Raw genomic sequence first — 11,718 nt, 5'->3', positions numbered from 1 at the left:
CCCCTAGGAATATGTTGTCTAGCTTTAGCATGGAGTAGGGGGAGTAGGCATGGAGCGCGCGAATCTAGGTGGCCTAAAAAAAGGCCCTCGAGAACGGGGGTCGCGGCTGCTGGGTGACCCACGTGAGAGGGAGGCGCCTGCGAATTGCCGCCGAGCGTAGGATGCGCAGCCCCCGAATTCAGCTTGTTGTAACCCAAAGCCCACGATATAACGAATCACCAGACGTTGTTGGTTGAGGCATGCATATATATCCCTGTTGAAACATAAGCTTGTACCAAAATTATTGCTCGTTACCGACAGCTTGGAAATTGCCTCTTCGGACAACGATCCGGGCGCGTAAAAAGCTTGGAAATGGCATAACGTCTTTATGCTGTTGGTTGTGTCCTTGTTGATCCTACGCTTCCTTCACCCGTGATCCGCCGCTGAGTTGGGCGAGTCCTGCTCCTTTGTCGTCTCAGGTACCCGACCGTCTTTTCTGTAAGTTTCTTTCTTTCTTGTCTTGTCTTGCAAACCCGCAAGAAACCAAAATGCGTCGGTTTCTGTATTTGTTGTTGTTGCTGGTCGTTCCGGCCAGTTGCGCCTCATCTTGTGATACGGAGCCCCTGTCTCTTCCTATCCGCGATGTCCAAGTTCTTCCCAACGTTGCGAAGTCTTTCATGAAAGGGATCCCGACAAAACTTGGATCTCCCACGCAGAATGTTGTGCTCTTACCTTGGGCGTACGTGAGCCCACCAAACTTTATAAGTGGCTATCAGACTTACTAACATGCTGGTTTACACAGAGAGTTGAACAACACTTACATATACGATGACCAGTCCTATTGCGACAAGACGGTCATCTGGAACGATCGCATCTGCCAGATTCGAAGAGGCGGGCTGTTCAACGAGGAAAAGTCTGAGTCCTTCGAGAAAGCCAGCGACATTGGGGATGCAGGCGGCGCCACGGACGAGGCGACCTTTCAAGGCTCAGAAGCAGGAATCAAGAGACTCGTGTCGACTAGTCTTGCTGGCACCGACAACATCACCCTCGAGGGAGCACCAGCCTTGGAGGACTTTCCCATCGGGATCCCGCGCCTCAAATGGGATGCCGGTTACACGCTGCTCCACCCCCTCGGCCTGGGTTCCAACTCGACCTACCTCAACGCTCTCCGGGCTGCCGGAAAGATCAGTTCGCGAGTGTGGTCGATATTCTGGGGCAGGATGTGGGTAAAGGAACCCATCGATGGTTCCCTTGTGCTCGGCGGATACGACGAGGAGAAGGTGATTGGGAGGAACTACACGGCACCCCTCGTCTACGACGACTACACAGGCACTCCGGGCTGCTGGACCGGGATGAAGGTCACCGTCTCGGACATTCGGGTCAACTTTCGCGATGGCTCTGACGAGAGCATCTTCCCTTCCAACACTGCGCTGCCTTGCTGTATCGTCCCCCAAAGACAGCTCCTTCTCGAGGCACCAGGCGCGTACGTTGGCAGGTTTGAGCAAGTGACCGGATTCAACCACACAGAGACCTCATACGGCCTCCACTGGTCAGCTCGTCTCTTTGACGCCGATAAAGTGTAGGTTCCTGAATCTTGGCTACCAGGTGTTAGCTAACACTTTGTTTAGATTCGATGGCGACATCACCTTCCACCTTAATTCTGGCCTACAGATCCGGGTGCCAAACGACCAGTACATCGTGCCCTTTGTCGACATCGATCGCAGTGGAGCTCGAGTTACCAAATCCAACGTCAAAGAGCTCTTGATGAATGGTGTTGCCGACCAGCCCGCGACTTTGGGCCGCTACTTTCTCACCGCGGCGTATCTCATGGTGAACCACGACGCAGGAACCTTTACGCTCTGGCAGGCCAATCCGTCAAAGAGCAGCAAGCTGGTGCGAGTCTTTGACGAGGACACTGCCAAGAAGTGCGGCGAAGACGCCAGCGGAGTGGTTCAGCCATCTGTTAGTGCAACACCATCAAAAGAAGAGAAGACACAGACGACTGAGGAGCCAGAGGAAGCAACTTCTTCCACCTCCCCCTCCGGCGCCGTCATCGGTGGAGCAGTCGCCGGCGTCGTAGTCGGACTGGGTGTGATTGGCCTGGGAATCTTCTTTCTCATCCGCCGAAGAAGAAACGCAAAATCAAGCAATGAATCTCCCGAAACCAAGGTACATTCAGTTGAATCCACACCGAGCTATCCAGCCTGGAGCCCACCACAAGAGATGGCCGGGTGTAAACCGATGCCCCCAGAGATGCAGGGACAGTCTCACTTTGTGTACGAGATGGATGGCAACACGTATTATTCCAGCCATGGTCGGAAATGATTGAATGATTCACGAGCTTACTAAATTGCAAATAATGACCAGACTTTTTTATGTTATTTAGATTTATTTACTTCTTGTTCAAATAGTAAGGGTAGGGTGACGGTTTTTGGCAAATCTGATTAGCATGCTTCATATGGACGTCATACAACCTACTCTACAAGTGGATGACTTTTTGACAACCAGCCCTGATAGATGGGATCAACTATTTCCATTGCGGGTTTATAGAACCTGGCCTTGCGCCTATCTCCATGCTCCTTGCATGAGGCGGAACTTGCCGGCGGGTCTCGGCACGCGGCGTGGAGCTTGACGGGTTTATCTAACCAGTCGAGGCTGTAAACCCGATAATGATACACATGGAGTTACACCCAAGACCGATGGAAGGATTAACGAAGTGAATATAAAATGGATGTTTATATCGTTCAGGATAGAATCATTTAGCAGCAGCATCAGTTCAAAACTGACTTCCACCATCTCCTCTACATCTTGTACTTCCAAGGCCTTTAAACAATAGCCACCTCATTCATACCAAGTCCAACATGCCTCAGATTCTTGGAAAGGAAGTCGGCGCTCTTGGCTATGGCCTCATGGGTATGACCTCACTGTACCTCACATGGCATCTCAACTGACAACCTACAGGCCTCACCTGGCGTCCTACTCCTCCCCCTCTGGACCAGGCCATCGAGGCCATGCGCACTGCTCTCGAAAACGGCTGCAACGTCTGGAACGGCGCCGAGTTCTACGGCACTCCCGAGTACAACTCCATGACACTGCTCAAGCACTACTTCACCAAGTATCCCGAGGATGCCGACAAGGTCTTCCTCGTCATCAAGGGTGGTCACAATCTCGACAACCACATGCCTAACGGCACACCCGAGGGCATCCGACGATCTCTTGACAACATCATCAGCCAGCTCGGTGGAACTAAGAAGGTTGACGCCTTTGCCTGCTCGAGGAGAGACCCCAATGTCCCTCTCGAGGAGACCTTTGGCGTCATCCAGAAGGAGTACATCGACACGGGTAAGATCGGTGGCATCTACCTCTCCGAGTGCAGTGCCCAGACCATCCACGAGGCCGCCAAGATCACCAAGATCGTTGCCGTCGAGGTTGAGCTGAGCATGTTCTCCATCGACATCCTCAGAAACGGGGTTGCCGAAGCTTGTGCCGAGCATGACATCCCAGTTCTGGCCTATGCGCCTATTGGCCGTGGTGTAAGTAAAACCAGCTTCAAGCAAACTGCTTTAGTTCTAATCACTATTATAGATGCTTTCTGGTCGGTTCAAGGACGCTTCCGAGTTCAAGGAGTTGGGCATCGTCTCTATCATGCCACGCTTCCAGCCCGAGGCCTTCCAGCACAACCTCAAGCTCGTCGAGGAGGTCGAAGCTCTCGCCAAGAAGAAGGGCTGCACCCCAGCCCAGCTGGCAATTGCCTGGGTGAGGGGTCTCAGCAAGCGTCACCACCTTCCTACCATCATCCCCATCCCAGGAGCCAGCGCAGCGGCCCGAGTCAAGGAGAACACCCAGTACTTCCAGCTCACCGAGGAGGAGATGCAGGCTATCCAGCCACTGGTGGACAACTTTGAGGCTGCGGGTTCCCGTTACCCTGCGGGTGTGCCCATGGAGACCTAAGAGTAGTTGGAAGGGGAATCTGTTGATGAATTAGCATGCTATCTAGGATATATCAGACAACAATTGCAAGAGATTGAATATTTTCAGCTAGAGTTTGTCCACAGGATGCCAAATTGGCATTCAGAATTGCAGAATTCATAAAAATGAATGCCATCATGAAATGTTGAACGCGTCGTGAAAAGAGGAAAAGAACTTACCAGTACAACTGGTCACCGCCATTCAACGTATCTGGTCACACGGCCAGGCACGGGAAGGCGATGAACCTCCAGCAGCTGAGCGGTGCTAAGCGGCTGGTGCCTGTCTCATCTCCGGTAGTTTTTGGAGTAGGTAGGAGGTAGAGAGAGGAAAGTTGTTGAGGCTCAAGCGAAAAGTTGGTAAACACTTAGGTGGATCTGATGCACGTGACGTCCAATCTCGACTGAGGATGACAGGGGGTTTGCCTGTCAACAGACGAATATAAGAATAAATTACATGGTGCAAGTATAGAACTATAGACTCTAGACCACTAGATGAAGGCCCCAAGAATGTTAAATAGCTGGCTTCGTCCAATAAAGCTTGGAGAGTAGTATCTATACTTGAATGATCGGGACCTAAACAGCTTCGGAATGCATGATTAGACGACCTCGACAATTCTCACAAGGTATAAAATCTCAAGGGGTATACAATCATCTTCTCTGGTCAACTACCTGAAGACACAAGAAATGCGCCCACTATGCCGCCAATACTCCAACACACGTCCTTAATCCATCAACGCGCCATTCGACCCTACGGCTTCAAGTCTATTCACAAGCTTCTTCACGTTTGCCCAGTCCTCATTCTTCAAGCCCTCCTTGCCTCCCAGACCGCTGGCCACCTCAAACACTGTGAGGGATCCGTCGATACCACCAGTGGCAAGACGCTTTCCATCGTTGGGCTCCCATGCCACCTTGTTCAGACTCTTTGAAAGCATGGTTCTACCGTCCTTTCGAGCACTGGGTGATATCCGCGACACAGGTTCCTCAGTTTCGACAGCGATATCCCAGAGCTCGAGCCAGCCAGCACCGTCTACCAAGGCAAAAATGTTGGGCTTGACAGGTGACCACTTGGCGTCGTAGACGACATCCTCGCGCACAAAGTCGATCAGGGGCGAGATAGTACCATCCCCAGAGCCAATGGTGGAAGTTGCTGCAGGTGCCCGAACCTTCCAGAGCTTCACGCTCCAATCCAGTGATGAAGAGATGACCAAGTCACCCAGATCCACTGGACCTCTGGCAGGATGGAAGTCGACTGACATGACAGGTGCGGTGTGTCCCTTGTAGCTGATCTTCTTGTCCACGCCGGCCTTGGCACCAGCTCGGTCGTATCGATGGCAGGGGAAGATGGTGCCCTCCTCGCTACCGACGAGGAAGAATGTAGGATCTGTATCCGGGAAAGAAAGGCACGTCGGGCTCACATCTTCAACAGCCACCTTGGCCTGGCTGGGGTTCTTCAGCTCGAGCAACTCCTGAGGCTGGGCGAACACGTCCATGGTCCAGCCACACACAACGCCATCAGTTGAGCAAGAAATGATGTTGTTGGCGTTTTGAGTACCAACGATATCGACCGAATAGATAGGATGAGCGTGTCCATATCCGGTCAAGGGAGTCTTTTGAACGGGTGCCGCCTTTGCTCTTGTATCCCAGAGCAACACTTGGCCACTGTATGAGCCACCGATGATGAGGTTGTTGTGGTAAGGCGAGAACTTTGCTGTCAGGATATCCGACTGCGCTGTAAAGACGTATTCTGGGCGATCTTGCATGTGAAGGTTCCAGACCTGAACCAAGCCATCAGGTTCGTGGGGCGCCGTTGGGTTCTTGGTGTAAGATGCGAGAACGAGCTCGCTAAATTTGGGCGAGAAGTCGATTCCGCTGATCATGCGCTTCTTGGACCATCGATCATCAAAGAATTGAGCCACCTCCTTCACTCTATGCTTTCCGCGGCCGCCGGTGTTGCCAGTTTCTTCGTCTTCATCCTCGACATCTTGACCTTGTAGCGCATAGTCGGTAAGGATATCGTACGTCTCTTGATCAAGGGCTCTCTCGATCACTTTGGTAGACTTTTCCAGGAAGTCGACAAACTCGTCTGACTGCGCCACGGCGTCGAGTTCTTCGGCAGTGAGATTCCTTGAAGGATAGTTCATCGACGTGCTCGGAGGTACCACGCCATCGGTCAGGAACTCCTTTGTCGCCCTTAGTTCTTCCTCCACTTCTTCCCTGATCTTCTGTCGGAGCTCTTCCTCTCGATCCCGTTCTCTCCTGCTCAGCCTCTTGCTGGGCGTCGAAGTTGCTACGGGTATATCATCGGCTTCTGAAATGAGAGACTGAGCTCTGGTCCTGTTGGGAGTTGTCCATTCCTCGGTCGTTTGAACACCTTTACTGTATGAGAAGACCTCTTTTACGGGAGACGGTGGGCACTCGAAGACGGTGGTGAGGGGAACAGTGGTAAGGCTCGGAGGTAGGACAAGAGGCTGGATGTGACCGGGAGAGGCGACTTCGGAAGTCTCGTTGCTGAGTTCGCCAGCACTCAACACGCTGTTCGGACGGCTGCCACGAGGGGCAGGAGAGGCAGCGCCTCCTGTGACGGTGGAGCCAGGTCTGCTGTCACCCACCAAGCTGTTGATGAGCGATTCAATCTCGCGGCGGTTATCTGCTCTTCCGGGAGTCGGGGATATCAACTGCGGTGAAGAGACTATGTCAACGAGGGGTTCCAATTCCAAGGCGGTGGAGGGTCAGGGGACCAACGTCGCTAGGGGTGCCTATGCTCGAGCGACTGGCGGTCGCCTGGCTGGCCCGAAGCTCTCTCTGCCGCTTAAGCTCTGCGAGCTTTGCTTTCTTTGCTAGGATTTCATCTCGACGTTGCTGCATGGTGGAGGTTCCACGGTCCCATCGCGGGACAGGTCGATCTCTGGGAAGCTATGGATGGCGGGATTCGCAGGCGATGGGAGGTGCAGAGGCGCAAGTCGTGGGCGGGCGCGGTTTAATAGTAACACGAGAGAAAAGGACAAGTTGATCTCGGTGTACCGTGGCGCGTCTTTGTGGTTGAGATCGCGTTGTTTGGAGTAATGATGCAGTGTATGGACAAAGTTGGTAAGTACTTTGAGTAGCTGCTGAATGGGGGTCCAATTGGATGCGACAGCCCGTCCAGCAAACTTGCACCCTGGCAGCCCCTGCACAGGGGACAAGTCAGGGACAGTGCTCAGTGGGAGTGCCAGGTGCCAATGGAACGGTACGTACCTGGAGGATTAAGATTCAGCCTGGCACGTGATCCCATCGACCGGCTCACTGTCACTGGCTCCAGCTCCCGTCGTTCGCCCGAGCTCCCAGCCGCCAGCGGCTGCTTTTTTGGTTTTACAGCGAAACCTGGAAAAACTGCGACTTTTCCCGACGTCTTTTCAATTCTTCACCTCAAGCCGACGCACCTAATTCCCTCGAGCCACCCCCGACAGGGTCCATTGACAAGCCATTGTCGACCCACGACTATCGTCTGTACCGATCCTCTCGCTTTCCCACTCGATCGCGCAGTTTTTGCGACCCGATTCCCCAATGGCTTCGACCGGAGTGAACGTGCGTGTTATCCTTCCTTATCCACGCCGATTCGGCCGCCCGCTCGACCGTGTCCCGACCCCGAGCACTCGACAACGCCGGAAACGCGACCTTCTGGGCGGCACAATCGCTTCGTGCCTTGACGACGAGGCTAATTGAGTTATTTCCAGGTTTTGCGGTGGTCCGCCCTCGGCCTGGGCGTCTTCTACGGCTTCACCCACCAGCGGGCTATCTTCGCTGCCCAAAGAGCCGAGCACGCCCAGCACGAGTACGAGAAGAAGGAGAAGTTGATCCAGCAGGCCAAGGCGGAGTTTGCGAAGCAGAAGAACCCTACATCAGCTGCTGACTCTGGTATGTCGGCTCCGGCATCGTTGCCCAATCTGTCCCCCTAGGGAGCAATTGGAGGGCGGCATTTTGCATCTCATGCATCCCGACCGTTGAGGATGCCCCGGGCTAACTCTGGACAGTGATTACCGACCCCGCGGATCCCAAGTTCGACCTCGAGAAGCTGCTGCTGAAGGTTGCCAAGGAGAACCCTTAAGATGGGGTCGTGGCGAAGGGAAAAGCGTAAGAGTGGATGAGGCGGAAGAACAGATGGAAAGTCACGGGCGAAAAGGTCGGCCAACCGTAGGGAAACAAATCCACCGGAGGCATAATCCGAGCCTCGAGCCTCGACTCAAGACTCGGTGTATGATTTGAGGATATACGTGGCGGTCCTGCATAGATGTTTCCTTAGGTCCCTGCTACACAAGTGTACGGGTGTACAATATAACAACTTTAGACGACAAAACGTCAATGGCTTGGTTTACAACTTGCTGCACCTGGATTGTCTGGAAGTGAAGGGAGTACAAGCTGGCACCGGAGCTGGTCTTTGCCATTGAGATGATGCAACGGGCAGAGAAAGCAATTGAGCAATATTTCAGGCATATGATGAGCTACAGGTGCCAAGACAGTCAGCAATTGTCATTTTGACCTTCAGTGGGCGAAATCTCCTTCAATGGACTCCCCCAAACTAATTGAACAGCAAGTAGCTGTGCCATCACTCCCCCTCTCGGCCGATTCATCAGGTTGACGTAGAATGACCTGGTCGTCATTGGATAACTGAGCTCCTGGGGAAGAGCCGGCGAAACTGCGGCTCCGGCGGGCGCCCCGGCTGTGCAGTGGAGGGGAGGGGACGGGGCCACGGGGGGACGCGCGCTGCCTCATAAAAGGAAAGAGAGGTACGTACCTCAAACGGCCCCATCCACCTTCCTCCCCCTGTGGTGTGTGTGGCCACAGCTGGCATAAGCTCCAAGCTGTCCTTCTTGCTTCCCCAGTGGAGTTTCAACATCTCGGGCCCGTCTCGTCTGTCTTCGACAAGTTGCATCAACTCCAAGGGGCAACCATCGTCGACAATCGCAGCTCATCATGGCGGCCAACAACCAAGATGTGCTTTCCGCGGTGACCGGCAAAGACACGAGGACCCTGCTTAGGGTCGTTATTCTTCTTCTCATTGCCGGCGCTGCCATTTCCAGCCGTCTTTTCTCTGTGATTCGTAAGTCTTTCCCCTGCCCATGATACACGCTCTGCGCTGTGGGCAAAGCTCTCCAGCGCAGGCTCTCGACGAAGAATCGGCTGCTAACTCGTTGCGCGCAGGTTTTGAAAGCATTATCCACGAGTGTTAGTCCACCCCCAGATACTAACGAGGCGTCGAGGCCGTCGAACTAACCCCATGATAGTCGACCCGTGGTTCAACTTCCGAGCGACGAAATACTTGGTCGCCAATGGATTCTACAAGTTTTGGGACTGGTTTGACGACCGGACATGGTATCCTCTCGGGCGGGTTACCGGAGGCACCCTCTATCCTGGTCTCATGGTGACGAGCGGCGTCATCTACCACGCCCTTCGTTACCTCACTGTCCCCGTCGACATTCGAAACATTTGCGTTCTTCTCGCCCCTGCCTTCTCGGGCCTGACTGCCTACGCGTCCTATCTTCTCACCAACGAGATGACCACCTCGCCATCCGCTGGTCTTCTTGCTGCCATCTTTATGGGAATCGCCCCCGGTTACATCTCGCGATCCGTTGCTGGCAGCTATGATAACGAGGCCATTGCCATCTTCCTCCTCGTCTTCACCTTCTTCCTCTGGATCAAGGCTCTCAAGCTGGGCTCGATGCTCTGGGGCGCGCTCTGCGCGCTGTCCTACGGCTACATGGTCGCCTCATGGGGTGGATACGCCTTCATCACATGTCTGCTGCCGGTGCACGCCCTCACTCTGATTGCCATGGGCCGATACAGCACTCGCCTGTATGTCAGCTACACAACGTGGTACGCGCTGGGCACGTTGGCTAGCATGCAAATTCCCTTTGTCGGTTTCTTGCCTGTCAAGACTAGCGAGCATATGCCTGCGCTAGGTATGATCCATCTAAGAGCACCAGCTGTGTTCCAATGCTAATCCTTCTCCAGGCATCTTTGGTTTCGTTCAGTTGATCGGCTTCATCCAGTACGTTCGATCTGCCATTTCTGGCAAGCAGTTCCAGACTTTCGTTTACACTATCTTGTTCGCGGTATTCGGTGTTGGCGTCGCCGGCGTTGTCGGCCTGACCTCCCTTGGATACATTGCCCCCTGGAACGGTCGATTCTACTCTCTGTGGGATACCAGCTACGCCAAGATTCACATTCCCATCATTGCCTCCGTCTCGGAGCACCAGCCTACCGCCTGGCCATCTTTCTTCTTTGATCTCAACTTTCTCATCTGGCTCTTCCCTGCCGGTGTTTACATGTGCTTCCAGAACCTGCGGGATGAGCATGTCTTTGTTGTCGTCTACTCTCTCTTCGCCAGCTACTTTGCCGGTGTCATGGTCCGTCTCATGTTGACGCTAACCCCTGTCGTCTGTGTTGCTGCCGCCATTGCGGTCTCTCAGGTTCTCGACACTTATCTTCAGATCAAGACTCCCAGCCCCGAGGATGTTGCCAAGGCTGGTGACGCCTCTAAGTCTGCCAAGGGTGGTCTGCGAGCGACGCAGAAGCCCAAGGTTGGCATTTACACGACTCTCTCCAAGATTGTTGTGACTGCTGCCATGACCGTCTACCTGCTCATGTTTGTGACTCACTGCACCTGGGTCACCTCTAACGCCTACTCGTCGCCTTCGGTCGTTTTGGCCAGCCGAATGCCTGATGGTAGCCAGCATATCATTGATGACTACCGAGAGGCGTACCAGTGGCTTCGCCAGAACACCAAGGAGGACGCCAAGATCATGTCGTGGTGGGACTACGGTTACCAGATTGGTGGCATGGCGGACCGCCCTACTCTGGTTGACAACAACACGTGGAACAACACGCACATCGCGACGGTGGGCAAGGCCATGAGCTCCCGTGAGGAGGTCAGCTACCCCATCATGCGCCAGCACGAGGTCGACTACGTCCTCATTGTGTTTGGTGGTCTCCTCGGATACTCGGGAGATGATATCAACAAGTTCCTCTGGATGGTCCGTATTGCCGAGGGTATCTGGCCCGATGAGGTCAAGGAGCGCAACTTCTTCACGCCTCGCGGCGAGTACAAGGTGGATGCCGATGCCACTGAGACAATGAAGAACAGCTTGATGTGAGTATTACTCTTGCTTTAGGGGAAGCCCGATATTGACAACTATTCTAGGTACAAGATGTCGTACTACAACTACGCCAACCTGTTCCCCGCTGGCCAGGTTGCTGATCGCGTGCGTGGTGTCCGGTTGCCTGACCAGGGCCCGGTCCTCAACACGATGGAGGAGGCCTTCACCAGCGAGAACTGGATCATCCGCATCTACAAGGTCAAGGACCTTGACAACGTGGGCCGTGACCACGCGGCTGTTGCGGCGTTTGACCGTGGCCAGAAGAAGAAGAAGTCGCAGAAGAAGAGGGGCGCCCGTGTTCTCCGGGTTGACTAGATGGAGTTGAGTAGGTTTGCGCGGGATTACATAGGGAAAGGATAAAGGATGCCCATATGGGATGCATGTAGACAAAAGCGCATTCGAAATGTATATCACTGTATTATTTTGACTGAAGCTGACGCGGAAGAGGCCGGGTTTCTTTGTGTTGGTGTGATGTAGTCGGCTCCCGATATGGCAGCCTACCGCATCCAGCTCCGAAGCGTCCGTTTGCTGCGATGTTACAGTTCATTGTCTTCAAACGCGAGAGGCGGAGCAGACGGAGCATGACGAAATAGGATATTGTTTCTCAAAGACAAAGCGGCCGTTTGCTGTGATGAATT

At 53.8% G+C, this 11,718-nt stretch overlaps 4 protein-coding genes and 1 pseudogene across 5 annotated transcripts, besides 1 other annotated feature; 4 read left to right on the top strand and 1 right to left on the bottom strand.

Annotated features, from left to right (window-relative positions):
* Positions 1-527: 527 nt before the first annotated feature.
* On the top strand, positions 528-2,304 carry NCS57_00106200 (Peptidase A1 domain-containing protein; the record flags this gene model as incomplete). The annotated part of the gene is made up of 3 exons (XM_053051135.1): positions 528-718; positions 782-1,558; positions 1,608-2,304. 3 exons carry the CDS (start codon positions 528-530, stop codon positions 2,302-2,304), a joined length of 1,665 nt encoding a protein of 554 aa, XP_052919650.1.
* A 536-nt stretch (positions 2,305-2,840) lies between these two features.
* NCS57_00106100 (Aldo-ket-red domain-containing protein) lies at positions 2,841-3,930 on the top strand (the record flags this gene model as incomplete). The annotated part of the gene is made up of 3 exons (XM_053051134.1): positions 2,841-2,892; positions 2,941-3,512; positions 3,565-3,930. The coding sequence occupies 3 exons, from the start codon at positions 2,841-2,843 to the stop codon at positions 3,928-3,930; spliced, it is 990 nt and encodes a 329-aa protein (XP_052919649.1).
* Positions 3,931-4,669: 739 nt separating this feature from the next.
* NCS57_00106000 (uncharacterized protein) lies at positions 4,670-6,812 on the bottom strand (the record flags this gene model as incomplete). Its single annotated transcript, XM_053051133.1, has 2 exons — positions 4,670-6,636; positions 6,686-6,812. 2 exons carry the CDS (start codon positions 6,810-6,812, stop codon positions 4,670-4,672), a joined length of 2,094 nt encoding a protein of 697 aa, XP_052919648.1.
* A 678-nt stretch (positions 6,813-7,490) lies between these two features.
* NCS57_00105900 (ATP synthase subunit e, mitochondrial) lies at positions 7,491-8,031 on the top strand (the record flags this gene model as incomplete). The annotated part of the gene is made up of 3 exons (XM_053051132.1): positions 7,491-7,511; positions 7,661-7,841; positions 7,958-8,031. The coding sequence occupies 3 exons, from the start codon at positions 7,491-7,493 to the stop codon at positions 8,029-8,031; spliced, it is 276 nt and encodes a 91-aa protein (XP_052919647.1).
* An 860-nt stretch (positions 8,032-8,891) lies between these two features.
* NCS57_00105800 lies at positions 8,892-11,395 on the top strand (annotated as a pseudogene). The gene is made up of 5 exons: positions 8,892-9,024; positions 9,126-9,149; positions 9,209-9,883; positions 9,936-11,073; positions 11,125-11,395.
* Positions 8,892-11,395: a sequence feature.
* Positions 11,396-11,718: the final 323 nt, after the last annotated feature.

The sequence above is a fragment of the Fusarium keratoplasticum genome, chromosome 1 (genome assembly GCF_025433545.1).
Source record: "Fusarium keratoplasticum isolate Fu6.1 chromosome 1, whole genome shotgun sequence".
Classification (NCBI taxonomy): Eukaryota; Fungi; Ascomycota; class Sordariomycetes; order Hypocreales; family Nectriaceae; genus Fusarium; species Fusarium keratoplasticum.
Note: the sequence above shows the minus strand (reverse complement) of the source record. Positions and strands in the feature narration are given on the sequence as shown.